This window comes from Meleagris gallopavo, chromosome 11 (assembly GCF_000146605.3).
Source record: "Meleagris gallopavo isolate NT-WF06-2002-E0010 breed Aviagen turkey brand Nicholas breeding stock chromosome 11, Turkey_5.1, whole genome shotgun sequence".
Lineage (NCBI taxonomy): Eukaryota > Metazoa > Chordata > Aves > Galliformes > Phasianidae > Meleagris > Meleagris gallopavo.
In genome coordinates, this window is record NC_015021.2 from 4,168,758 (window position 1) to 4,196,379 (window position 27,622).

A 27,622-nucleotide genomic window follows, 5' to 3' on the forward strand; every position below is an offset into this window, starting at 1 on the left:
AAAAAACAGGAAGAAAATATATTTAATGGTCTTAAAGATAAAATCAAAAGAAAAAAACTATCAGACTATGACACCCAGACACATACTAAACCTTCATGGTATTCATCCTTAAAAGAAATAGGCCTGAATTTGTCAAATGGATCAGGGGTGGAGACAGACAAGACTACATATGGCTCCTCTACCATCACTGACTTCATGTGACAGCAACAACAAAAAGGTAAACATTAAGTTCCACTGAAATCAGATAAACCTCTTTGTTCATTATTGCTTTCAGCGAGATCAAATTGCACTCGCTATCGGTTTTTGCCATACCAAATGGAACAAAGGGATGGATCACTGGAAAGCCTAACACAAGGAGAAAGACAACTTCAATCAGCTAAGATAAATAACAATTAGCCAGAACATTTAACTATTTTGATTTCAGGATCAGCCTCACAGGAATGAACTAGTGCCCAAGACAGTTTTACTGGAATGTAGTGGCTATGTAAGTCAGGTTAAATGTTAGCTCAGGTCTGGCCAGCCATGCTGGCCCTGACAAGAATAAAGTAAAGAGAAGCCTACAACACAGAAAAAAAATCTGGGACCTTTGTCTTTTTAGGTTAGTAGATCAGATTTGAATTTAGAAGAAGTGAGAGACTGAAAGGTAAGAAAAAAGCAGGTGGCTCTTGCATAAGGTTTGTCACACAGCTTTGCCAGCGTACTGCCAGCTAGATTTGTCACACTTCTGTTATTTATTTATTTGCCTTTAATAGAACAGACTGCATATTTTATAAAGACACTCAGGAATAATTTCTCGCACACAAAAATGCCAAGTAAGGAAGAAATAATTAGTAATTTCATTTTAATTTATGATCTAAAAGAGGATTTGAATCTTGATAAGACATGGAATGTTGCCCCTGAAAACCTTAAAAGGAAAAAAAAAAACCAAAACATTTCAGGCTGCCTGATTTATGACTTCCTCAAACTGAGATTTGTTTAACAAAAACATGTACTGAACTATTTACATACTCCCTCATTGCACAGAAAAAATACCACAACACAAACTAATTATTTTAGTCATCTGGGAAAGTTGTCCAGTATTATTTATGTCAGAAATGCATCTAAAGAAATTCTGGGTATCTTCACTGCACAACTGTGGACCAAAACCTTCTCTATCCTGAACCCAGTTGTATTATAGCAAGAAGTGCTGCAGTTGTCTGCAAAACGCCTTACTTGGCATCTATCAGGATAGAAAAGAAAGGCATACTTCACTATAAATGTCTAAAGGCTGGAAATCGGTATTTCAAGCTGACTGAAGCAGAGCAATGACCCATCCTAAATTTCTTTAGGATTCCTTTCTCCAGTCCACCCAGACAAAAGTTAGAAAAATAAAAGCAAAGCAGTTTTTGACAAGCCATCTGCTAAAACAATTCCTGTTTCTTTTAAAATAACTTTCCATATGCTGGACACCACTTATATTTTCTTGTCACATAATACAATTACTTTGGAACTAAAGTCACATGCTGGAGTGCAGAAATTAGAATATATTCACAACTTAGGATATACCCAATAGCTACTGTTCTTGTCCTTTTACGTTAATATAGGAAATTCTGCCTGCTGATTTATTACTATTCTTCATCACCAATTCTTATTAGATTACAAACTGCAATGACCTTGCAGAACTGGGTTAGGTTTATTCCCCTTCCCTTTTTATTTTCTTATTAGTCCACCATATTGCTAAACATGTTCCATCTATTTAGCCTGTACTGCTTATTTTAGAAATATTTCCAAAACAGAAATTTATTATTTCCATTCCAGTAGACACATTTTACGTCCTCATCAGTCTTCCTACAGCCAAGCTATGTTACCACACATCAGCAAATCCAGTGCACTGAATGTTTTATTAGCCTGATGTTGTAAGTCCCCGTTTTGCTTATTATGAAGACTGCAACCTTTTCTTCACATATTTTTCTTTATGATATTGCTCATCAGGTTACATGGAAGGTAAAGTGTACAATTTGTTATGTCAGTGATTACTATTAGATGTCCCTATGAAATTGTCTGGATTTTCAAACTAGATCAGACTATCTAACAATATGCTTTACTTTTGCTTAAAAATTCCATTCCAAGTAGTAACAAGTGCATTTATATTAATGAAAAAATGAACTTAGCTTGCTTATTAAGTACTTGTTTAAAACCAAACAAGAAACAAGCAAACAAAAAAGCAAACAAGCACTAAAACAGAATAAGCCATTTGTTAAGCAAGTAGTAAGATAACTAATGATATGATCAGACAGCAGAGTCTATAGTCTTTGGGAAATAAAATTGACACATTTCAGCAGAGGCAATAGATGACATACACACTCTTAACATACAAGCATCTGCATAATTAAGTAGCAGAGGAGCCTTTCTTCCATGAATCTGTATCATAGAATAATAAATTCTGGATTACAATTTTGTTTAAGTTCATTATGTTAATTCAGACATACACAAGCATGGTGTTCAAACAGCAGATTTTATCATATTGTCTAGTTTATTTTTTTTTTTTAATATGGTAGTCTAAATGCTTCTCTGCCTCTGTGAACAGAGGCAGATAATTAGTACACACGTGGAAGCTTACAACAACAGCATCAAGAATAAGTTACACCCCACAGCAGGTAGCAGTATATAAATAATCTAACAGTGCAAGAATCTCCTCCCAGACATAGGAAATTTCACGTTCTATAATTACGACATACTCACCAAAATTGATTTAAAAAAAAAAAGTCAAAGCATCTGTTAAATCCCAGAACCACAGAAATGTTCATTTGAAGTTTATCAGTTTGCATACTACTTTGCTAATGGTCCAGATTATCTGATTGCTGCAGTGAATTACAGAATGAGCATAGAATCACAGCCACAGAATGGCTTGGGCTGGAAGGGACCTTAAAGCCCATCTAGTACCAACCCCTGCCGTGAGCTGGCTGCCCCCCACCAGTTCAGGCTGCCCAGGGCCCCATGCAGAAATGGGGCACCCACAGCTTTGTTTGGCAGCCTGTGTCAGTGCCTCACCACACTCTCAGCAAAGAGTTTCTGCTTAATGTCTAATCTAAATCTGACTTCTTTCAATTTAAAACCATTAACCTTTGTCCCAACAAGTGCAATGGCGAGCTGAACAGAACATCGCCCTTCATTTTTTTCTTATAATCAATATTTACCACAGACTTAAAAGCCAGGCACCAGCATGCATAGCCATCACAAGAGTGCATGAGAAATGAAAGCGTTAAGAGTAAGCAAATTGAAAAAGAACAATTACGGTCATTTTCAAAAAAGAGAAAAAGCAAAATTCAAAGAAGAAATATTCAAAATATAAACTACATATATAAATAATCTTGGACAAGACTACCTTTACTTAGACACAACACAGAAAAATCTTCTCTTTATACGTGGCATTCAAAAAAGATCACTCCAGCCTAAGATTATAATGCATGGACCATATTTCTATGATTTAAGACCCCATTGTATAAATGCTCTCATATTCACACAGTGAACATTCTAGAAGTGTGGTTTTATCTTCATATAAGAGGGTCAAGAATTGTTGAGACGTGCCTTAAAGATGGCTCTGTTTCAAGTGGGACTCCTGCTGTACCTGCTCCATTCTTTGTTCCAGCATCTTTCGCCCTGTTATTGTATTCTACCTGTCTTCCTACCTTGATCAAATGGGAAAATGTCACATTTCACTAAAGTGTTTGTTCAACTAAACAGGAATTTACTTCATTCACAATCCTTTGATATCAACAGAATACCTTAGAGTGTGCTTTGGTAATTAGGGAATGTGTCACTCTCAACAAAGGCTTCTGTAACTCAAGAACAAGTTCAGAAATGTTTCTACCAGACAGCTCCAATTGCAGCTCGTCATACAACTTAATACTGACAAATTTGTACTGTATGTAATGGTCGTATTGTACATAACTGCAAAAAATGCACAGTTTTACTTCATCATATCAGTTCTTGAAACATAAACCTTACACTCCTTAATTTTCATTTAAAGGAAATGCAGCCTTAATTTTCTCAGCAGTTTCTTAGTGATAAGTCTATTTGCTCCCAAAATGTATTTCATTTTAAAATATATTCAACATACTTTTTTTGTTTAAATAATAACAAAAAGTAAATCTCACAGCCCACAAGCTTTGAGACACATTGAAGAATAGAATAAATATTTGTTTATTTACAGCAAAAAAGTGGATTTACACTTTTCTCCTTGTGCCATGAAGATGCAGCAAGCTTTTGAAAGATGAGGCAGAATAACTAGGCAGGTTTAAAAAAGAAAATCTCATTATGTACTGTCTTGGAAAAGCCTGAGACTGAAGATTGAATCCAACTCGTGTATTCTACGTAAATGTCCTGACTATAAGAATGACAGTTATTCTGGAATAAGTCTCCGTCACTCCACTGTTAACATTTTTTTTAGATTGTTAATTATAAACTAATCAAGAAGACACTTAACTAAGTTTACCAAAATCCAGTTGAGTGCCTTTCCTGAGGGATGGAGACCTTCAGTGTTAGTTTGTTTAAGCAGAATATTTAATTTTTACTGCAATACTGATGTCCCTACAGAAAGGACAGAGTTGCACATCCTTTTGTAGGTTACCATACCTAGCTAAATTATAGATACAAACTGTAGCTACAGCAGATCAGCTACAGCAGTGAGGAATTTGCTAGAATTTCTCAGTTTACCTACCAGTATTTTAAGTGCCTACATATATAAGCTGTCTTACCCAGGCATCAATACAAACTGACTACATCTGACACCAAAGCCTGCAACTATGCATGCATTTCCATCCAAAAGCCATCACAAAGCTCATCCATGTCAGAACAGCTGGGGTCATCAGTAAGTGAAAAGGTAAAACAAGTGGTATTGTTAGCTAACATTGATTTACGTACAGTTGCTGACCTTTTTTAAACTTGTAATAAAGAATCACATCTCCAGCTTCTAGAAGCATATGAAATCCGTGACTTATTTAATACCTTTTCCACTTTTTCTAAATAATATATCTAAGACAATAATTGAAGTTAAAAGTAAAAATAACTTGAAGGATAGGTGAACACGTTCACTGTTTCAGAACAAAACAGCAGTGACAGCAACAACCTAAAAACATCAAACTTCAGCCAGAACAGGCACACACGTAGCCTTATATCATAATATGAATGTCACAGAATATTGAAAACAAAGCTTTTGTGCCTCACAAAAAATATATCAAATTAGATTTTACCTCTCCCTTTCTTTTTTTTTTTCTCTCTCTCTTTTATTCTTTATAAAATATTAACAAGCTAGTCTATTAAAAAATATCTGTTGACAAACCTTTCCAACAAAGAAAACAAGCAGGAAATAATGCTGACTGACAGTGGAAAGCCTCTGTCACGCCCTCCTTCTAACACACACCCTCACTTTTACCCTTGCATGTTAGTAATAAGCCACCAACCAGACTGCTATTCTTAGGAAAAGTGCAGAGTAAGCAGGTAGGTTGGAACCCTGCATCTTTTAATTCTTTGTCAGGAAAAAAATTACTAAGCAAGCCTCAAATTTATCAATATATTGCCTGAATTAATGTGTGTGACAGATCTAGGAACTAGATCTTGTTTTGCTTAAGTAGAGAGGTAAAAAACACAGAAAAAGCACCTGCAAAAGGCTACCCTATCTGGCTGTGTAAGAACATGTCAGACAGAGAGGAATAAAGGTACGATTCTCTCGGTGTTCTGGCAATACCAAAAATAGTAACTTCAGCCCTGAGAACTTGAGAAGCAAGAATACAGGAACCAGAAAACAGCACTTCTGCAGAAGTCATGAGTCACTGGTATTGGCTTAGCAGAACACGTGCAGTTCCCATGGAGTCTGGTTAATGGCCACACTCAGAAGTCATGCCAAGTTGCAGAAAGTGGTTTTGTTACATTCTGTGTCCAAGGATTCTTCTCTAACAGTTTTTCAAATAGTTATTTCAATTTAAATTATGACCGTAAAGATGTGCCATTCTCATTGTATGGGCAATTTATACAAACCTAGTAAAGACAACTTTCACCTTCAAAATCCTCTGCTTGTATTGCTGGGTGAAGCCGAGAGAGTGGGTGTGTAGGGCAAAGAAAACTTAGCCCCGAGACAGGCAGCCTCCCAATACATTCCACACACAATCCAAAATATCTTGTGCCCATGTCACATCAATCAAACTTTTAACTTTTTTTTTTTTTTACATTCTGACAATAAACTAGTGATGGAGCAAGCTCTGCTAGATCTCCATGTCAAGCCACCCATTTCCTTTTGTGACAAACTGGAATAGTTCTCACACAGGAATCATTCTTTCTACGAGCATGGCAGGAGCCTCATTTGTGGCCTATTTTCTAGATGCTATAACACACATGAATTTCTATAAGCTGGAAAAGTATTAGCAAAATGATGGTTGATGCCAGCAAAGTAAATTCAGATTATTGTTTGGCAGATTATTGCAGTGAGCTTAAATTACTCAAATCTGATAAGCAAACTCCACCTCTCCGCAAGATAAACCAGCTTGAACGGCTCTCAACACAAGTATGAGTGTTTCAGAGAATCCTTTATACAGTCTGCTTCATATTATGTGCCCCAAGAAGGATGAACTTTCCTTAGCTGATTATCATTATCTAGATGGGAATTTGCATCCAAGAGAAACAGCGTAATAACTCAGAAGTTTTATCTGAGGTACCTTCAGCAAAATTGCACTTCACTTTTCAGCAACCGTGCAGGAGAATATCTTTCTTAAGAAAGTCTAAATGTAAGAGCTTAGTATGTGATATTGTTCTTAAAGTCTGCTAAAAATTTAACTAGCTGGAATCCAAAACATGTGATGCTAAATTGAGAAGCTGTTAAATAAAACATGTAGGAACAGACTCAGAGCTTTCATTTGGAATTCTATTGTGGCCATTCTATATTTGGAGCTTAAATGTCTAAAGAATTACCTCAGCTAACCTATGAAATACCTGCAGGGAAAAAAAGGGCATTGTCTAAAACACGACATTCATACAGCCTACATGAAGTGCAAAAGTAACTAAACGTTAAAAACACTTTTTTTTCTACAGCCAATATAATTTACCTGATTAAAATAAATTTTGTATTGCATTTAGTAGTGTTAAACTATTCACTCAAGAACGGACAGCTAGCTGATGGAAAGCACAACAGAGACGAATACTAATGCATGTTGGGGAAAAAAATTGAAAGGTTTTTGTCACATTTAGTTCTTTCTATAAAAAGGCCTATATTTCAGTGTTCCTAGGGCTGAAAAATAACTTCTCCCTTACTGCTCTTCAACTATTCGTGATAAGAACCACAGCTGTACCCACCACTACCCAAGGTTGGTAAATATTGCTCTAAGTTTGCTTTTCTGTTATTAGACCATTCAGTTAATTAGTTGATCCTGATATATGAACCAATTCTTCTGAGAGAAATCAAATCCCGATAGTATGATAGAAGAGGTAACTGAAGACCCACTTTTCCTAATAGAATCTGCATGCTCCATGAGCAAGAACACTGCACTTAACTGCCTCTGGTCATGAGCTTAGCAGCTTCTGAAATTGCCTGTTAACTCCTCCCACACAGAAGAACTTAGTGTTTCAGAAAACACTCTATGTTACACAAGATGCTATTATATTCAATTTCAAAAATATTAACATGTGCATGCACCTTTGGAACCAATCAAAATGAAAATAAATGCATTAAGATAAGTCAAGATTTTGGAAAACTGATAGTTATTTTCCTCTGCAGATTTTTTTCTTACAGGTAAATTCTGGCGGTGTTTTCAGTCCTATCCCACATCAACTCCACTTTTAATTTCGTGAATCAAAATTCTCTCATTTGCATTATATCAATAAAAGACTTTTTCTCTACAGATTCACACGACTTTTTCATTTCAGGTGCTGTTATAACATGCAAAATAATGGTCATTCTTTTTTCACAGTATGAAAAAATTATACACCGTTGAAACTATCCAGAGATCAATGTGAAACAATACTCCCCTCTACTAAAGTATTGCACAAGGAGCAGAAATCACCTACAGGGCATTATTCAGTTAAAATAGTTTCTTTTCAATATCAAGCTGTCCAGCACATTGGCAAGAAGAACTAGAGAGATTCATTTTTTTCTTTAACTACAAATAAGTAAGGGTAACTATATAGAATTTAATAAGCAAAGTACATGCTAGTGGTGACAGACATACATTTGGATTCAGCTTCTATATAAGTATAATGCCAAATTCCCCCATGTCTATTCATATTACTCAGCATAATTGAGAGTTCATTGTCTACTGAATAATACGTGTAGGTCCATTTATTTTTTAATGAAACCAAAACAAAACAGCCGAAAAGATTCCCCAGTATGCAAAGACACCTTCACTGAATTTCTTTTTTTATTATTTTTAATTAGAAATATGATATAACAATTGGGTCTAACGTAACTGGCAAGATCTCATCTCATATGCAAATATACTGTTATAAAGTTATGAAAAATATTTGCTACAATCTAATTACCTACTGTGCCTGTCAAACTTGATGCACTATTAGAGAATGTTAAAATTGAACACTGCGCCTACCTCCTCAAAAGCAGAAAGAAAATAGATAAACAGAAGAACAGCACATTCTTACCAGAAACCTGAAGCAATTAAGATTGCAAGAGTCAGCCAGAACTGCAATAAAACTGGGAGCTTTACTACCTCAATGTAGCAGCATCAGAAGACATGCAAGATGTAAATTGCTTTAAGATCTAACGAAGATAACGTAGAGTGCAGTAATACATGTACTTTTGGTGGGGGTCAAGAAGTAAGCATTAGTTTGTCAATTACGCAAAAGTTTAGTCTTTAATTAGACATCAAGATAGAAAAGCACACTTAAGAGCTCAAAAAATATTAACGTTGGGTTTTGAAATCAGAAAGACCAGTTTTCACTCAGAAAAGTCTTTTCATATATATATGTGTATATATATATTTGTATAGGAAATATACTGCAGATCTTGGGCCAAAAGCAATCCTAGTGAAAGATGTGCAAGCTAAAACAGTTATTTTACTGATAAAGGACATTAGAATCTGGCATGCTTGATGGCATTCATTGACTAGCACTATCTGAAATTGTGCAATCCAACACAATATCTCACATTCCTAGTGGCAACACAGAAGTCATATAACACAAGGACAGCTAAGTTAGCATTCTGGCCATTTGCCAGAGCTGTTTGTTTCATTTAATAAATGAAAATTTGAATATAAATAATAAACAGTTTTTGAACATACATGTAGATACAGGCTGCTTTTTTCAGAAACAAATCAATGATTTGTTTGAGTTTTAGCCATCAACATAACTTCATAAATCACAGTATCTTCATAGTTTAGCTCGACTGCCAGCATCCATTCCATTAACGGAGAAACACTTACAATACACTTTGATTATAGCATCTGAAAGCTGTTAAGTATGAGGGCTGCTCTGAAAGTAATGCCTCCTATTTTATGACATTGGCTGACAGCATCAATGTGGTGGGATGGCAGCAGAGGTTGAATCTTCCCATCAATATCCCATTACATTTTGTTGCCATGTGACAGATGGCAGCAGAGAGGCAGTCTGACAGAATGGTGTCTGACATAGAAATGCATATGAAGCAAAGAACTGCCACTGAATTCCTCTATGAGGAAAAAATTGCACCAAAAGAAATTGATCAACATTTGCCAAACATTTATGGAGGCCAAATAGTGGGTGTTAGCGCAGTGACACAGTGGGTGGCATGTTATAGCAATGGCAATAGCAATCTGGAAGACAGCCACATTCCAGATAGACACACAGACTGTTACAAGCACGCCGTGCAAGCTCTTGTTCATCGCTAGTGAAAATGCACAGCTAATGGTGGTGACTGTTGAAAAACAGTGTTGTGTAGCTGAGAATTTGTTCTATTCAACAATGCCATTGTGCTCTTCGTATCTGGAAATAAATAGGAGGAATTACATTCAGAATGACCCACATAAAAGTAACAAAACTCTTCCCTTTTCCCCACCTTGACTTCCCAGCATGTAAAACAAGCCCTTCATGTGTACAATCAAGCACGTGTCAAAAACTTACTGTAATCAGCGCATCATAGATTAAATGGTTAAATGTTTGAAATCTCAATCATCTGTTAATTTATAAAAGGAAATGATTTATTTTCTCTTCTTGCATGCAGCAATATCAGAATGACCTATCATTACCGTTCTTACATAGTTTTTACAATGATGATCAAAGAAACTTGGCAAAAAACACTTGTTTTCTCCTACTCACAAACAAGTTAGAGAACCTTCGGACTTTACCTTTCACTTCCCTAATTTTTTTTAAATCTAATTCTATTTATTTTAACACAAAAGGTCACATTACATTTGCTTTACATTTGCAGACAGCATTGCAGTACAACGAGAATTCGTGTCAGGAGGTGACAGCATGCCCTAGACTGAAACATTTTGCTGATGACTGCATTCTTACAAGCAATGAGGTGCTCTCCACCCTGCCACCTCCCACTCCAGGCTGGTGGCCATGCAGCAGCAGCTGAGCCTGGGGGAGCTCAGCACAGTTGCAGAGCTGCAAGCAGCCTTACCTGCAGCCTCGCTCAGACAGAAGGACACGGACCAGGCCAGGTAGCCCACAGGCACAGTACATGCAATAGGGCAGCAATCTTGATGATTGCTCTCCACTAGAACTCTCTCTTGATCATGGGAAGAGCCAACCAATTTGCCAACCCTTACGGGTGGGATTCTTGTTGTAGATCACCTTTGACCAGTGTGGGAATTAATTTGATCTTGACTCAACTAAGTGTGCCTCTGAGCAAACTGGTAACAGCTTTATTTCAGAGAGCTCAGGCAGGACTGGTGCTCTGCTACACCAGACAAATAGCTAACTAAATTTTGTAATAAAGGTAAGTCTACAACAAGACTCACAATATATAACAAGTATTTAGCAGCTATCTTATGGAATATCAAAAGAACTGTGTGTATCTTGGGAAAGAAAAGCTTTTAAAGAATAGTTCCACATTATTAGATCTTCCTATTGCAGGTTCTCTATTATCGGATTTTACTATTTTAGTTTCTTCTCAGGAACTTACAATAAAGTAGTACAGATGATACACTATCATTTAATTGCTTTGCATGTGCATAGAGTAATACACATCTTGAACAATTAAGACCCAGAGGTGCTGATTACTTTCCACTCCTTTAGAAACCGAGGAAACAGTGAAATAAAACAAGGATTCTTAATGAGACTCATGCAATTTAAGACCATGCAGTTTGTCTTCTGAAATGAAGAGAACATGTAAAACTTAGTTTTCAACATTAATTTGCTCAAAGGATTTAAAATACACCTATAAAAAAGGCATTATATTAATACTTTTGGACTATCAAAATGAAATGAATGCTTTCAGTTCTACTTTAAGTCTGCAAGAAAAGTTACTTCAGAGACAACAATATAATTGGGTTTGTAAGTAATTCTCCCAGGTGACGAATTACTTCTGAGAAAGTTTATTTCATTCCTAAAAAAAAATAAATTAACTAAGCTTTCAACCATTCAGTTAAGCCAACACCAGTAATTTCCCCAAAGAAAATTGGTCTGAGACAAGAATAGACAGTGTCCATTTTTTAATGTTGTATAATCTTTCTCTGGAGGAATCCAGTTGTTTTTGACACTTATCATTACCACAGGGATCTATTTCTAACAGCAAAAGAGAAACTGTTTTTCAGAATTATACGTACAGACAAAATTGAAAAATAGATAGATAAAACAGTGCATTCATTACAGGAATAAGATTTTGAATTTCAAAGAAAGAGTTTAATTACAGTTCAAGATAAACCAACAATGCTTTTCATTCGGTGTTTTTCACTGTAGCACAGAACAATTTTTATACTATTACTTAAATTTTAGAAGCCAGAAAAACAGAAGCACTTGTAAATAATTAGCCACTCATATTCAGAATGAATCTTGAACTGCTTAGGGCAATTTTAAAGACCCAAAGACTACTTCAATGAGTAGAATGTACTTTAGCACAATCTCAGAGGCAGCTACAGTTATGGAAATGAAAGGGTTATTTTGTGACTCCCCTAGATAGACACCAGAAGTCTGTTGGAGCACCATCTTCAAAACTGATACTGATGGACACTTTTATTGGTCTTACCAGTTGGACAAAGGGCTGAACTGACACAGAAGTAGGAAGTCCTGTCAGAGATGTCCCAGACGTATTGCCAGGACGCTGTCTGATGTACAGACATTCTAAATCAAAACATATCAGTTGCTGAACCCAAAATTAAGAAACTATGATTTTTTTTTTTAGCTTTAATCTACTTCCAGTTTTACTCTGTTTTCCTACAGAATAGATGACTTTCAGAAATAGGTGACCATTAAGAATATTTTTTTAGTTCTTACCTCAAGTTCAAAACTGTTTGATATCAATAGAAACTCTATCAATGGTTATCAAGCTTCTTGTCTAATTAATTGCATCTTGCACATACACATATATTATGTTCTCATTCCTATTTAGGAATTCTATTCCTAAATACCTCACCATTTTTAAAGAAATTAATTTTTTTTAATTTCTTTAAAAATGGTGAGGTATTTCTAATTTGCTAATTAATAAACAAATGCTAAGACACACTTTGTGCACACGAGAGCTTTCAAAGTTCATTATAAGCACTTGTGTTCTGTGGCACATCAGCCAACCCAGATTCTCTGCAACTAAACTTATTGTACCTAACAGTGGATTGAACAAACTCTACTTTGTCCACCTTCACTGTGGCTCTGGTCTACCCAAAGTGAGGCTGTTTGAGCAATTGCACACCAAGACTGGCTTCTTTTCAGGGAATGCACATGCAAACTGTAAGGACATTCATCCAGAGAAGGGTAATTCTATGCAGCAACTGATTTACAGAAATCACTGGTGGTGTGAGATCCAGGGGAAGGAGAAACAGACACAAATCTACATTCCTCAAAAATTATTTCTCCTTCAAAAAATTATTTGCAAAACCCAGCAACGAAGGAAGGCTTACTGACTTCAACCACATCCCAAGGAGGTGATTTGCTGACATTAAAATACTGACTTTTGTAATCTGTAGGCATTCAGCTGGAAGAAAGCTGGATGTGCATCAAACTCGGCAGCAAAAGGACTGAGCAGCCAGGCAGTAATGAACAGAAAAAGATTTCTGCAGCTGCGAGTTACTGTAATTAGTAAGGAGCACGCTCCTAGGATACAAAATTAGAACTAGACCATATCCATACATAATGAGAGGAATTTCAGGTGGACAGTTTATGACTCTGATTTTTGCTTGCTAGCAGATTTTTCAGGGTGGAAATTAACCAGATTGTGGAAAGGGAAAACATTGGAGCTGGCTCAGCAGGGTTAATTCTGGCATGATGCTGCATTACCAGTCAGCTGCAGTGCCTCAGCACCACACTCTAGGGACCAGAGTAATTGTGCATGGAATTGGCAGGGAGTCAGGAGCTCTGTTAGCTCCTGATCAGCATTAGCCATTCTAAATAAAGCTCGTCTCTACATAGACAAATGTAGGTGACTCCAACTGACCCTCAACAGTACCCACACGGAGTGTGCTATTTCTCCAATAACAAAGGGAATGGAAAGTAGAATACAAGCAGAAAAAAAGATTTTTGCCAAAGCTGTTCCACTACAGTTTTAGCAGTACACCATACCCTTCTGTATACACTTCCAAAAACACATAGAAGCAGATTAGGAGGTTGAGCAAATTAACACCTGTAGAAGATAGAAGACTCTCTGCATTGTCACAGTTGTGTAAATACAACCTGCAGTGTATGCAAAAGTGAAGTGTGCCTTTAGTGTGCCTGCAACTACAGAGGAAAAATGTTGTGTGATAATGAGGAGAGTTTACTGGGCATTTCAGAAGTTTATTGACTATTCAGGGAAACATTTCCAGAGACACAGAATTAACCCACAGAAATTAACACAAACCAAATGAACAATTCACAAAGGAGGACTAAACGAAGACCTTGCTACACCTGAATATAGGGCCAAAACCCACGATTGCTGGGGAAAAAAAAATGAAGTTGTTTCAGAGAAACTGAGCAATCTGGTTGATTGATAACTGATAAAATAATTTTCCTTAAGAAGGTCAACAGTACCGTATGCACTATCAAAATATTAAGCTACACCTGGCCCATCATTTTTAGTGTATTTATATATACACACATTAACGGTGGGAGTTGAGTATAATTGTTAAGCTCAAATGTATCATTGTAGATAGTTATTTAAAACATCGCTTGACAGAAGTTACTGCTGTACAGCTTCAACAGTAGGTTGCTCAAAATCTTTTCCAAAAAGTAAACAAAGGTGCATTGAGTTAAGATACTATGCTGTGTATTTAGCTAGAAGACAGCAAGAAGCAGAATCACTGCACAGTAAGAGAACCAATAGTATTTTAGTCATTTGATTTTCCTCAAAGCATTTTCCCTTAATGGTAAAATACTGGGGAAAAAAATTTATTCTCAGTGCTACCTTAGTGTTTCACAGGAGTTGCAGAAACCATTCACTCTCTCCTCTACAGGCCATCCTGCTCAGCTAAATTAGCAAGCGGAGCCATCTGCCTCCTCCAGAAGCACTTTTCCAGAAGAAAATTGAAACAGTAAAATAACAATCAAGCTACAAGTGCATCTGGAAAAACTCATTTCAGACATTAGTCCCTAAAACTCAATCTGACCAATAAAAGCAAAACTTAGTGGTGGCGCAGAATGATACAGAATGAACCTGGCAAATTTCACAAAACTGTACTCTAGAGAAACTTCTTTTACTGAAGAATCATCTCCTTTGATCTAGAGTAAGAAAAGATGCAATCCACCACGAGATTGTTGCAGACAACTATGTGTTATGTCCTTAGCATGCAACTTCCACATTTGCTATTGCCTAAAGTGGAAATAAGGTCTAGGTAAATAACAGCACTGCTTAAAACTAAACATGGTTATGATGTTAGACAATCTTCAGGAAATTTTATAAATTTGTCAAATGCTTACCAAGTTTCACTAAATTATTTAGTTCTGTAAAGCTGGAAAATATTTCTAATATTTTTAAGTTTCTGCTGTAATTACTAATGCTGAGCAATAACATTTTAGTTATGGAAGGAGCATGATTTATACCACAGAAGTCAATGAAAACTAACTGGATCATTCCAGTGAGTTCTCTGCCATTCACTACAGAAATGCAAATCACATTTGCTACAGAAAAGAGAGAATAAAGTATTGTTACACTTGGAAAGCCATCAGCAATGAAAAAAATAACTTTTTTTCTCTAGAATAAGAGCAACAATTAAAATAATATATTTTGCATCTAACTTTACGACCTCAAAAACAGTTCTAGAGACTGATTCTGCCTTTAACTGATGTAATTTGAGAAAATTCAAATAGCCCACCAAATGAATACGCTCAGCTCATATCTATGCTACATATTAATAAGTGACATCATCCTGGTCACAAATCTAATCCGTGTATATTCCAGTTCGTATTGTAATGGCAGCATTTAGTATACTTTTATTATTTTATCTATATTATTACTATTCTTGTGTCATCCCATGGCAGATGTCTAAATATCTGCATTATAGCCCCAGGCTGCTAAGAAGGTATAAAATTTAGAAATCCATACAGACAGCTGTAAAAATAATTTGGGTTGCTGAATGTACTTGAACAATGGTACATAACATATAATAGGAACACAGAAATTCACAGTCCTTTTATACCCACAATTCTGAGTAAGATAAAGGAACACCTGGAACACTGTGCAGCATCATTAATGCATTTTTTTCAGACCTGGAATACAAGCAGGTGCAGAAGATAAGGTCACAGTCAAATTCTCTCAGATGCAGTATGTGAATTCACTATCACCTTTGCTTTTAGCCAAAGAATTGTCAGTACTGAAATTAAAAATCCCACAATGCCACTGAAATGCAATTTGAGCAAGAAAAGAAGCCATCAGGTTTCTTCAGCTTTAGGAGCCTTGCAAGAACCAGGCACTGAACAGTTGTCATTATTATGAAGGTAGAATCAAACCAGAAAAACCGTGTGTAGAGATAATTTTAAATACACTGCCTTTCCATAGTCACAAGTAACTATTGACTCATCTAGCTATAGTATCTTCTACATCATTCCAAACATTGAGAAGGTCAAAGCAAGGGCAGCCTGGTGGTTCTGGACACTGCTGTACATGAGGATGACAGGGTAGGACCTTGTTCTTCACTTCCACATTAGCAAACAGAGCAGTGCACTCTTCCATTGCTCAGAGTATATTTAGTACATTAAATCAAAGCCTCTTTAGCTGCCACATTTCAGAACACAGCCACAAGTGCTGTGTGATTAAGCCTGAATTTATTGATTTCCTCATTCTATTATGACTGTCTATACCAAATGCTTCAGCTTATCTCTTATGCAAGCTCCAGATTCACCCAATGATGTTTAAACTTTGTCCTTTCTTCCTGAGGTTGCCAATATTAAAAAAATAAATGCAAGCACACAGAATCATACTCTATATTTCTCTTGATCACATTTACTTCATGAGGCCTGAAGAGATTATGAATGACTTGATATTCTACTAATCCCACAGTTCAGTGATGGCAACCAGATCACTTTCTGCACTGAAACAGCCCTATCTCACTTTTAATTCCTTTGGTATTGACACTATTGCTTTTAGAATGAAAGAAAGCAGATTATCTCAAAATAAGAGATACAAGCTCCATCAGCAATTTTCCCACCTGGGATTTTTTTTTTTAGAATCCTGGGAAGACAGAGAGAGCTAGAGACAGATGAAGGTCAGTAACTGAAAACCAGCTAGACTGAGGTAGCTTGAGATTTATAGGACAGAAAAGAATTTGGAGCAATGAAAAAGCAAGTACAGAAAAGATAACTAAATGTTTTATTAAAGAAAGTAAACCACAGATTTTTAACTTCGGAATACACAACACCTACATCATCTCAGCTCTGTCAAAAAGATGATTTGTTGTTCATCCCACTTCCAACTGGCAGCACTTTTAGATTTTAAGAATTAGTTTCATTGACATGTATTTCCACAAACATACAGGCACACAAGCAAGTTACTACAGGATAAAGCATCAGATAAACTTGCAGAGTATAAGCCACTTTAAGACATCTGTCTGTGTGTATATATGTAGTGGTACTATGCAACAAACACACATAAGCCTCCTCAAATGAACTTGCTTACAGCAACACAGAATCATAGAATAACTTGGGTTGGAAAGGACATCAAAGATCATCGAGCTCTCTTCATAGGAGAGGTGCTCCAGCCCTCTGCTCATCTTCATGGCCCTCCTCTGGACCCGCTCCAACACATCCACATCCTTCTTGTGTAGGGGGCCCAGACCTGGGCACAGTGCTGCAGATGGGGCCTCACGAGGGCAGAGCAGAGGGGACAATCACCTCCCGTGTCCCACTGCCACCTGCTGTGATGCATCCCAGGATGAAGCTACCCTTCTTGGGGTGCACGTCCAGTTTTTAGCATGAGCATTAATAGAATTAATAATGTGAACACAATAATATGGGTAATAATTTAACATCCAGATTTTTTCTGTCTTGCTTTTGTGAATGCATTTATTCCTTTCTTTTTTTTTTTCCCAAAAATCACCATAAAACCTTTACAGTTCCCTCAAAAAAACACAAAGAAAACATCTACTTCAAAGTGCTAGAGAAAAATAAGCTCTGAAGATCAGCAAGGGATACTCTACAGTTTTACGATCATCTCCAAAATTAGATTAGATGAGGTAATCTCTAAGTACACAATGAAATATTAGAGAAAATTTTCTCCCTCGACATCACTGAACTGTGCTTCTTAGAGTTAGAAACTTCTGATTGAACATACTGTTTATCAAAAAACACCAGTTTGTTGAGTACAAAGAGTTTTGTGCTGACACCTCTGATTTGAGGAGGCCAAGTCACAGATCTGTTCATGCTGGAAGCTTTCCGGTGAAGCCTCCCTCCCTAACATTCTGCTCAAAGACCTGGAACACAGTACCCTGTAAGGAGCTTGGAAGAGCTTCTACCAGCCAGCAGCTGCTTGTGGTAAAGGGCCCAAACAGGGATTACTTTCATACTCTAGGCAAGGAGCATAGAACATCTGAGGATACAAAACAGAACTGGATGTAAGTGTGTTCTGAAAAAGTATCCTCAGACTAAGAAAGCCCTCACTGGAAGTTGCTGCAGCACTGATTACAAAGTGAAAAGCATTTACACAGTGCAGAAAGCAACAAAGATGCTGCATTTACATACACTGTATGTCATTTCCAATGTGTCATTTCAGAGTGTATTTCAATGGATTCTTCCTTGTATAAACATTAAGTATGGTCAAATCACTCCCTACTATATTTCACTAACAGAAAACACTCTATATTCCTAAATTAAATACAGAGAGATTTTGGCCCTTACAGATGGTCTGCTCCATACTGCTGATAGCAGAACTTAATAATCACAGGGTTTACTCACATCTGATAAATCCATCACCCATCCAAAAGGCTTGTGAAAAGGCAAAATGACTGTAACTACGGATCTATGATTTCTCATCTGCCTGCAAAAAACATTAAAATTGTTCCAAAGAATGACGTGTCGCTGGGGTGGAAGGGATTTTGGAAGCAAACAGCACAGCTCCAGAGTTCATTTGCCTTACAGAAGTTTGCAGACACATTGCAGGAGCACTGAGAAAACCAACCTCAGCTGGTTACTGAGATAACTAGCTCTATTTTTGTCTTTAAAGACGTAAATGTAATGACTTTGAGTTTACTTCACCTTTAAGAGCCATCATCACGGAGCATCAAGCAGTCCTTTAAACAACACACTCCATGCTTCAGCATATTGTTTACCAGTCACATTCTCCTGCATCCTCAGAAAATTATCAAACACATCCATCACTTTAACCCAGTACCAAACACATCCATCACTTTAACCCAGTACCTTTCCACTACTTTTAAGAGGCAATAGCAGCCAAATTTTAATGTTAGGGTCCTATTAAAGTTATATAAATTAAATCTTAATTTGTCCCTCCCTCAATTAAACATGTTAATTTCCCAGAGGACTCAACACCATTTTCTTCATTTATTACACATGACATCATCATGAAGTGTGCTGGAGCCTTAAAGATGAACATAAGTACCTACGTCAGGAATCCTCATGTAACTCTGCTCACTGAAGTTCCAAGCCATATTCAGATGAGAATGTTTCTCAGACCCACACACAAGAACACAATTTTAATGCTCCATAATGACAGTAGATGCCAGAAAACATCTCTCTCATCACAGACAATGGAATTAGGACTCTCAACACAGGAGATACTTAGCTCACAAATTGTTAGACTTTACCTCTGTTTTTTGTTTTTGTTTTTGTTTTTGAATTATGTTAATTTAAACTTGCCTGAAAAATAGATAACAATAGAAGCAGATGTGCATTATAGAGAATCAGAAGCTATTAACAAGCTGCTAAGTCTCTATGAGATCTCAGCCATAATTTTGGTTTGGCACTACTGTGATTAATTCTTAAATTTAATTTTGATTAAAAGTGTTAAATAATTTGCCTAAGTTTTCTACGGAAGAAGCCACATATCATAACCCTTACAAAGGCTGGAGCTTTTGCAACAGAAATACAAACAGAATTTGCATTAAGTTTTATAGACCTGTTGAATTTTAAGCATTAGGACAGAATAAGCAGCATGAGAATTGCCATAGTGATTCACAATTATAGTTACTGTGTTTAGTGACAAAAGTCACTACCAAATACTTCAAAAGGAGATCAGAGTAACATGACAGGTCTGGAAAATTACAGAAAATTGTCCACACACTCTCTTTAGCCACATTAGATGATGACTACCTGCTGCCCTTAAGAACTTCTCATTCGCCTTGTCCGTTTTTAAAGCACTGGCCTTGCTACAAGTTTACTTTTTATTCAGACTCTTCTTGGCTTTCTCTATGCAAAGAAGTCAACCAGTTGTTTCTTCCAGGTTATCCAAATCCTTCCACACCTTCTAATCACTTCTGCTGCCCCTCTCTGTTGGGTTCCTATCTATTTCTGCCCCGGTTACCTTGTACATGAAGTTACCAGAAGCTGATTCCAAGGGATTAAGTACCACTCATTTATAGAAGAGCGCAGCGTTCTAAAAGCTTCTGCTCCGTTTTGGCATTATCTGCACGGCTTTAAATGATTTGCACGTAAGCACTAATGCTCAGTGAGGATTAGTCAGCATTCCTCCACCTCAGCACATGGGTCTCCCTGCCCGTAATCACGGCTTCTGAAGGCACCATTCTCTCTCTCATGCCTTTGTCAACAAGTTTCAGTTTTAGTAAGTCCAGACGAAGGATCACATAAGGGCAACCTGGACTGAAAGTGAGGCTTGTTGTAAATAAAAGGAACCGTATCTTGTTACTCTTCGCACTCCTGGATGTGCTGAGTGCTCTCAAAGTGACAGTGTGGCTGCTGTTGTAACTAATGCAATGTAATCAAGTGCAACAGAGCTCCCCAAATCATTAATATTCACTAACCTCACCTCAGCGCAACAGCCCTACCTCCACGCTCAAATAGAATCCCATTCTTACCCCCTTCAAGAACTTCTTTTTCACAGCGACCTTTGCTACAGAAGTCTTTGTAATACTGATCACTGATCTAACGCCTCTATTTCCAGAGCGAAAGAACATTACAAAGGGAAATTAATCAGTAGAGTGCCAGCTCCAATGCTTTGCGGAACAAAGTACTCTAAAGGTTGAAAGTTTGTTTTCAGTAAGGTCTTTCTTCTATGCAACTTAAATATATTCTGATAGGTCACTGACACGTAATTCAGGTTGGCACTTAAATACGATGCTTACTTACAATGCACAAACCAACCTTTTAGACCCCCAGTTATCTTAGCTCATAGAGAAATTTAAGAATGCAGAAGTTTTGCAGTGAGAAGCCCAAGCACAAGCCCTGGTACTCCAAGTCCCAGTCACATTATTTCACTTCCATAGCTGTACACTTTAGTCAGGGTTACAGCAGAACGGAACGCTGAGTAATGCAGTGCAATGGCTGCACTTACTACAGGCTGCAAAATGTAAAATAGAACAATGCAAAGTAGAAAAACAATATGGGGCAGTAACATGCATAGCTGCTTACATGCGGGCTACAAATCAGCTTTTGAAAGCAAGAGTGCTTTCCTGTAAAAGATTACACTTTACCAACAGAGCAACTTAATTAATTTTCCTATCAAGCAAGCATTACTTTTCTTAATATCTTCAAATGCATTTCTGCTGTTCAAAACTGCTGGAAAGCTGCAACAGTTGTATTGCTGTTGAAGAATTTTTTTCCCAATAACCCAATTAGAAATTATGTTTTGTGCAGCTCATATTGATGAGTTAGAAGGTTCTGAGCAGGAGGTATTTATTTTAGTATTGACATTATTTCTGTATGTTATAAATAGGCAAAAATATATCAAAACAGAAAGTTGGACAAAACTTGTTATAAAGTCAAGAGCTAATTTAAAACAATAAATGATGCTGCGCAATGCTCACACTGAAGTGCTTTTACCTTCAGATTTTGATCTAAATGCCACTAAGACATTTTTAATGAAGTTCTTCCTACTCATGCCAAACAGAGTGCTCTCAGTTGGTATGGATGCACTTCAAACATGGATGTCTTCAATTTGGAAACATCGCTCCACAATCACACCCAGGTGAGGTGAACCGAACTTGAGCTCAGTTCACGTCCATTAACAACAACAACAGAAAAGGAAGAGGAATACTATTGAAGACTACTCTCAAATACAGTAGCCAAAAAACAGGTAGCCTCCCAGAACACATAAAGAATGGGGTTCAGCATTACTGGATTCAACAGACTGTATTTAGATTAAGTGGTAATCAACAGGAATTTGTTATCAGCTCAATCCATTCAGCTCAGGAAGGATACTGTAGGAAAGAAAAACAGTGTTCATTATGTGGGAATCAAATGTTGTTTCTGCATTAGAATTGGATAATATTTTTTTATTTTCATGGTCTCTGCTGTCATAGTTATTTTGGGGAGTCTTTCTACTATACTTGGGGGGGTCTCTGATAGTTTGCTTATCCTCAAGATAAACCTTCCCCAGGAATGCATGCTCAGTATACAGGTGTATATATATATATATTTTATCATACACATTGCAAGAATATCCTGCACGAGATTGACCAAACCAGAGAAAAAGTCATGGCATGCCCAAGGAAGCGCCTGAAGACACATCGGAAGACATGGCATCACCCCGCCCCCGGTGCTCTTTGTTTAACGAAGGCTTTGAAGCAAATCACCGTATCAATACGACAAGAAGAGCACTGAGACATCTTGGAAACAACAGGACGGCTACTGACTGACACCAGATAACACACCAATTAACAAATGTAAACTTTGCTAAGATTATGAATCTGAAGTACCCAGCCAATGGGGAAACGGGAGGGGGACGGGCAAAGGGGGAAACAAGGCACAAAAGCTGTCCCTGTGTCCTTAGGGGTGCTCCTGCTTGCAGGACGCCCACCAATGCAATCGCCAATAAAATCTGCTTTTATCAGAGATACCGGTCTGACAAAAATTGTTTGGATATTTCCAACAATTACAGGCACAAAAAGAGAAGAATGGAATAACTCACTTTTAACATTAAAAAAACAAACAAACAAAAAAAAACACACAAGGAAATTCAATTAAATTGAAAGACAGGAAATAAAAGCTAATAAAATGATTTTTTCCATGCAATTAATCTGTGGGATTCATTGGAACATGAAAGCCAAAAACAGCAGCAGGAATAAATGGAAGACTTGATGTTTAGTAAGAACTGCGTGAGCTATGAGAGAACCTTCCGTGCCAATTAATTCTTCAGCTCTCTTTAGGGCTATGTGGACGCTGTTTTCCACAGACTCATGTTTGCCTATTTAAATGAAATTTGTCACATCATCTTCTAAGACATCCAGCCTGATCACATAATGAAGCTGAAATCCTGCTAAATGCCACCTCTGGATTTAATAATCTCCAAGTAGTACTTCCATTAAGGGCAATATGTAAAAAATCCTATGAGAGTCCTCAAAGAGAGGGGAAGTGCCTCCTGCAGTACTGAATCAAGTCACACAAGTCCACTGTTTGAGCAGTATTCTCCTTTCTTTGTTTCACCCCCTATATTCTGTTTCTTACCTTGTATTTGAGATAAGGCATTCTCCTGTTATTTTCCTAGCGTCTCATGAGCCTGCTCCAATAAAGAGCATTTTCAAAGTTACAGATAAACAAATAGCAATATCAAGTTAAGTATTTCAAAGGAAAGTAAAATAATCACAAGTTTTAAGCAGATAACATTGCAAAGTAATTCTGTCAGATCGAAGCAAATAAAAAATACGATGAAAAATAACATGAAAAAATTAATTCAGCATATCTTCTACTGTTATTTGATTAATTTACATTTGATCTGTTTCTTTAAAATCTTTAATTACCATCAAAATTTAAAAAAGGAAAATAAAACCGACACTTAAATGCTTTTCTTGTAGGATGGAGTTTTACAGAGCACTGTTCATTTGGTTCTTAATTGACTTGACTAACACTCATAAAGAACTATTTTGAACAGACATTTAATTTTGAGAGCATTTCAGCAGACTGAAACAGACCATAAAGATTCACAACAGTAAGTACAGGTAAAAACACCCAAACAATAACCACTGGCATAAGTGAGGTTATTAAATCACTCCAGTTAGATTCTACAGAAATTTAGAATCATTTGTTTAGATCCCATGGCAAGAATTACAGCACAATTCCTGAACAACTGCTTTGGAAATTGCTGAATTATACTTCTCTTACTCACAGATTTTCAAACAATATGCTGATCTGAAAAGCTAGAATTTGACTGAAAACATATTTTTACTCCTGCTGTAGGGGAAAAAAAAATAATGTTACAATAGCTTAACTAAAATGTGGGATAAATTATTTTTCATTTTCAGTTTTTTGTGCTACCATTCCCCATATCTGATATTCAATAGCCAGGTTGTAGAAATTCCTTAGTTTGCCTGGCAGCAGATATCACAGTTCATGAGGTATGTGGATAGCACAAAAAACCCATGGAAAAGATCGTAGGTGGAAAGGGGCATGAGGGATTCTCTAACTCAACGAGAATCAAACGCTCAGGCAGTTGGGGCATTGGTCCATCAAGGCCCTGAATCTCCAAGGAAGAAGATCCTACAACCATTCCAGGCACCTGTTCCAGCGCTTGGCCTCCATCATTGCAAGAAATGTTTTTCTCCAATTTAAGCAGAACTTCCCCTACTCTAATGTGTGTGTCTGCCACTTCTTGTCCATGTACTGACTGCACCTCAGAACAGACTTGCTCCATCCTTCTCTATGGCCACCCATTATGCGGCTGAAGATGGCGCGTAGCTTCCTCTTCTCCATGAAAAGCAAACTGAGCTCACGCAGCCACTTCTCATGCACGGTACACGCACCAATGCAAATATTTAAATTCATCAACTCTAAAGCTCTGTGAGAGTTCACGGTCAGTCAGCAGGAGGTGACCAGGTAGCTCAGAACTCAAGTCCAACTGTGCTCAGATAAAGCAAGGCTCCAGGGCTTCCACTAACTGCATAATTTACTCTTGCTAAAGACAGAAGAGAGAACAGAATGGCCACATAGCAGAAACACTTGCATCACAACAGATACATCATCTAAGAATATGCCCTTCATTAATGAGAACAGAGAAATAATAGCTTCTTAAATATGTTAGAGAACTCATCGTGAAGGATTTAGAGACCTTTCATTAGCGATGTCAGCACTTAATAGAAAACAGGAGCTCATGAAGAATTAATCAGGATAGCAACATAAAGGTGATTTAGCAGTTAGATTAAAGGATGTCCCTTTGCATAGCACTATCTAGTGAAACCTGAAATAACCCGGCCAATGAAATTTCATGCTATTTATTCAGAAGCATTAGACCACTGAGTCAAGAAATAACAATCCTTCTCTTTTTGCTACTACAATACTTATTTCAACACTAAACCAACAGCAATTACAGCAGCGGCCAGCACACTGCTCTCAGAAGTAAGAGAAGGGTCCTCCACAGCCTTCAGAGTGCAGAGCACAGAGCTGCAGGCAGAGCACTGGGCAGGCTGTGCACAGCTCAGACACCGCTCCTGTCCTAGCTTCTCTTACTGCCACAAACTGTGAAATTATAAAGCACTGAAGAAAAACAGGCAGGAAAATTGTCAGTCAAAGGAGAGAGGGGTGGGGGAAGAAGTAACAGGCATGTATGATAGTATTTAAAAATCGTTGAACTAATGTTTCCTTTCACAAATCTGTTAGTGAAATTAGCATTGAACCAAATAACCATAATGCAATTTAATGCAATTAACTATGTTCAGATTTTTCATTTTTAAGCAAATAACCAAGCCTACCATTTTCTATTTAGTTTGCACCTCATGCCTCTAAAATTATTTCAAAAGCTACCAACATAAATCAATTTTTACCTAAAACTCTCCTGATTAAGAAAAAAATAATTGTATTGGATTATATATGTGATTAGAAGCAGCAGAAGAGTCATTAGACTAGTGGTTAGAAATGAAGGTTAAAGATCAATTCTCAAAGAAAAACACATGTAAAAGTTTAGAGACTATGTCAGCATGAACCACTTGACAGCTATTAAAGTTATTTCATTTTATTTAAATTTTCTCAGTTTAAACTGAAAATTGCACAACTCCAAACTCCTGCAGAAAAGCACCTGAATTCAGTGCAATTTTTTTCAGTTTCATAGGGAATACGTGTGATTTCTCTGCTCAGCCCAAAGTTTAAGATCCCTCAACGCACTGATTCTATTTATTCTTCACACAGATGAGAAATACGGCACAAAGGAGTAGGGAAAAAATCACATCCATGAAAAGAAGCACAGCTAAAATACAGCAAGGTCCCACAACATAGAATCATAAAATCGCCAAGGTGGGAAAAGATGTCCGGGATCATCCAGTCCAACCATCCACCTGTCATCACCAGTGACTTGAAGCCAAACAATCCGTACCAAAACAATCTTGAAGTTCGCCAAACAAAGTATATTCAAACCCTAAGTAACTTGATACATACAGACATGAATAATGCATGGCGTGGATATACTAAGATCACTTTTGTTATATAAATTACGAGTAACAAAACAACTATGACATAAGGTCATAGGATTGGATGAAGGCCAAGTTAAATACTTCACTTGGCGATAGAGAAGCTCTATCTCGACCTTTAGAAGTATCTCACGCACCTGATGACACTTTTGTTCTTTGCCTCTCTCCCCATGCCAGCATCAGCATCATCAAGTGCACCACGATCAGTCACAGGAAAATCTTCAATGACAAAATCTTTTGGCAATCTCAAACTTTGTTATCTGTCTCTCTATCTTAATAATTTCATTGCACCCGGTTGATCTGTAGGCACATTTAGAACATTTTTCTTCTATTCTATGCCTTAATGCATGTGGGAAGGAGGAGAGAGATGTTGCCTTCCCTACAAGAAGTAACACAAAAGTAATTATGTCTTTTGGCGGTTGTACTCCAAAGAACTCCACTTTCAACAAACTTACCTCCTATGATCCAGGTATTTGATCCAGGTAACCATTACTGTTCTTTTTGCCCTCTGGGTATTGCCTTCTCCAAGTCCGAGTGTCCAACAACAACCTCAGAAATAACCTCCCTAAATATATCCCACTGACCCACTTGCTCTAGCCCATAGCCTTCTTCATATCACTTAAGGGTTAAAAGTTCTTTTATTTGTTAGCGTTGAATTGGTGAATGTGGCTGTTTCCATCTGAATAACAGCAAAGCACAAGAATTAATGCATCCGTGCAGTATTTATTCATTTTCAATTTTGATAAAATGAGCAAAACCTCAACTGTGGATAACAGCAATGTGCTTACATTACCGCTTTACATATTAAATAATGACCTGCCCGCTCTCTAGTTAATTAAGGTTACATTTCAAAATCCTATCAACTCTTCAGAGTTGATGCCCACGCTTCAGCTGCTGACATAATAGCCAGCAGTGGCATCCATTTGTTTATCGGTTTCTTTTACAAGAGTCATTGCTCAGTACTTTATAAAAGAAACAAAACGCACCGCGCTGTGAGCCTCCCTCATCAGTTAATAAAACCGCTGTGAAAATATTGCCTCGCTCTGTATTGAAGAAACAATTAAAGCCGGCTCCCCAGACACAACACTTCGCAGGAGGTAGGATGCCAGCAAGCGTTCCGTTTTACAAAGTCTTTAAAAAGGTCATTAATCTTTCAGTCATGGATGTGGACGCCGGAGCCTAACAGCGGCGAGCAGGAGCAAACACGCAGCGCTCTCCTTCTATTTGTAGTGACAGAAGCAGCTAAACTCTTAGGAGGCCGGCAGCTAAAATTAGCCGAAGAGAAGTCTATTTAATCCACCGTAATCTCTGATTTTACAGAATCTCATTAGCGTTAATATTTTTACTTTCGTTGCTACACGGACCCAACCGAGCCGCTCCAGGCAGGTGCCGCACCGGGAGCGCAGCGCTCCTCCAGCTCTCTGACTTCGAATTCACCTGCACGGCGAGCCCTCGCTAAGCGTGTTCTCCCATCTACTCAACTGTACGATTTAGGTACGCCGTAACCAAGGAACAACCCC

The 27,622-nt window shown here is 37.4% G+C and overlaps 2 protein-coding genes across 2 annotated transcripts in view; both read right to left on the reverse strand.

Moving 5' to 3' along the window:
- Positions 1 to 185, reverse strand: part of LOC104912556 (E3 ubiquitin-protein ligase TRIP12-like) — an 8,697-nt gene extending 8,512 nt beyond the window's left edge. Inside the window, 1 exon segment of the mRNA XM_010716413.2 lies at positions 87 to 185. Within this exon segment, the coding sequence (XP_010714715.2) occupies positions 87 to 185 (99 nt within the window).
- Positions 186 to 193: 8 nt separating this feature from the next.
- The window catches only part of LOC100541413 (delta and Notch-like epidermal growth factor-related receptor), a 75,781-nt gene continuing 48,352 nt past the window's right edge, over positions 194 to 27,622 (reverse strand). Inside the window, exon 7 of the mRNA XM_010716652.1 lies at positions 194 to 345. Coding sequence (XP_010714954.1) covers positions 194 to 345 — 152 coding nt within the window. The remainder of the gene's footprint in view (positions 346 to 27,622) is intronic.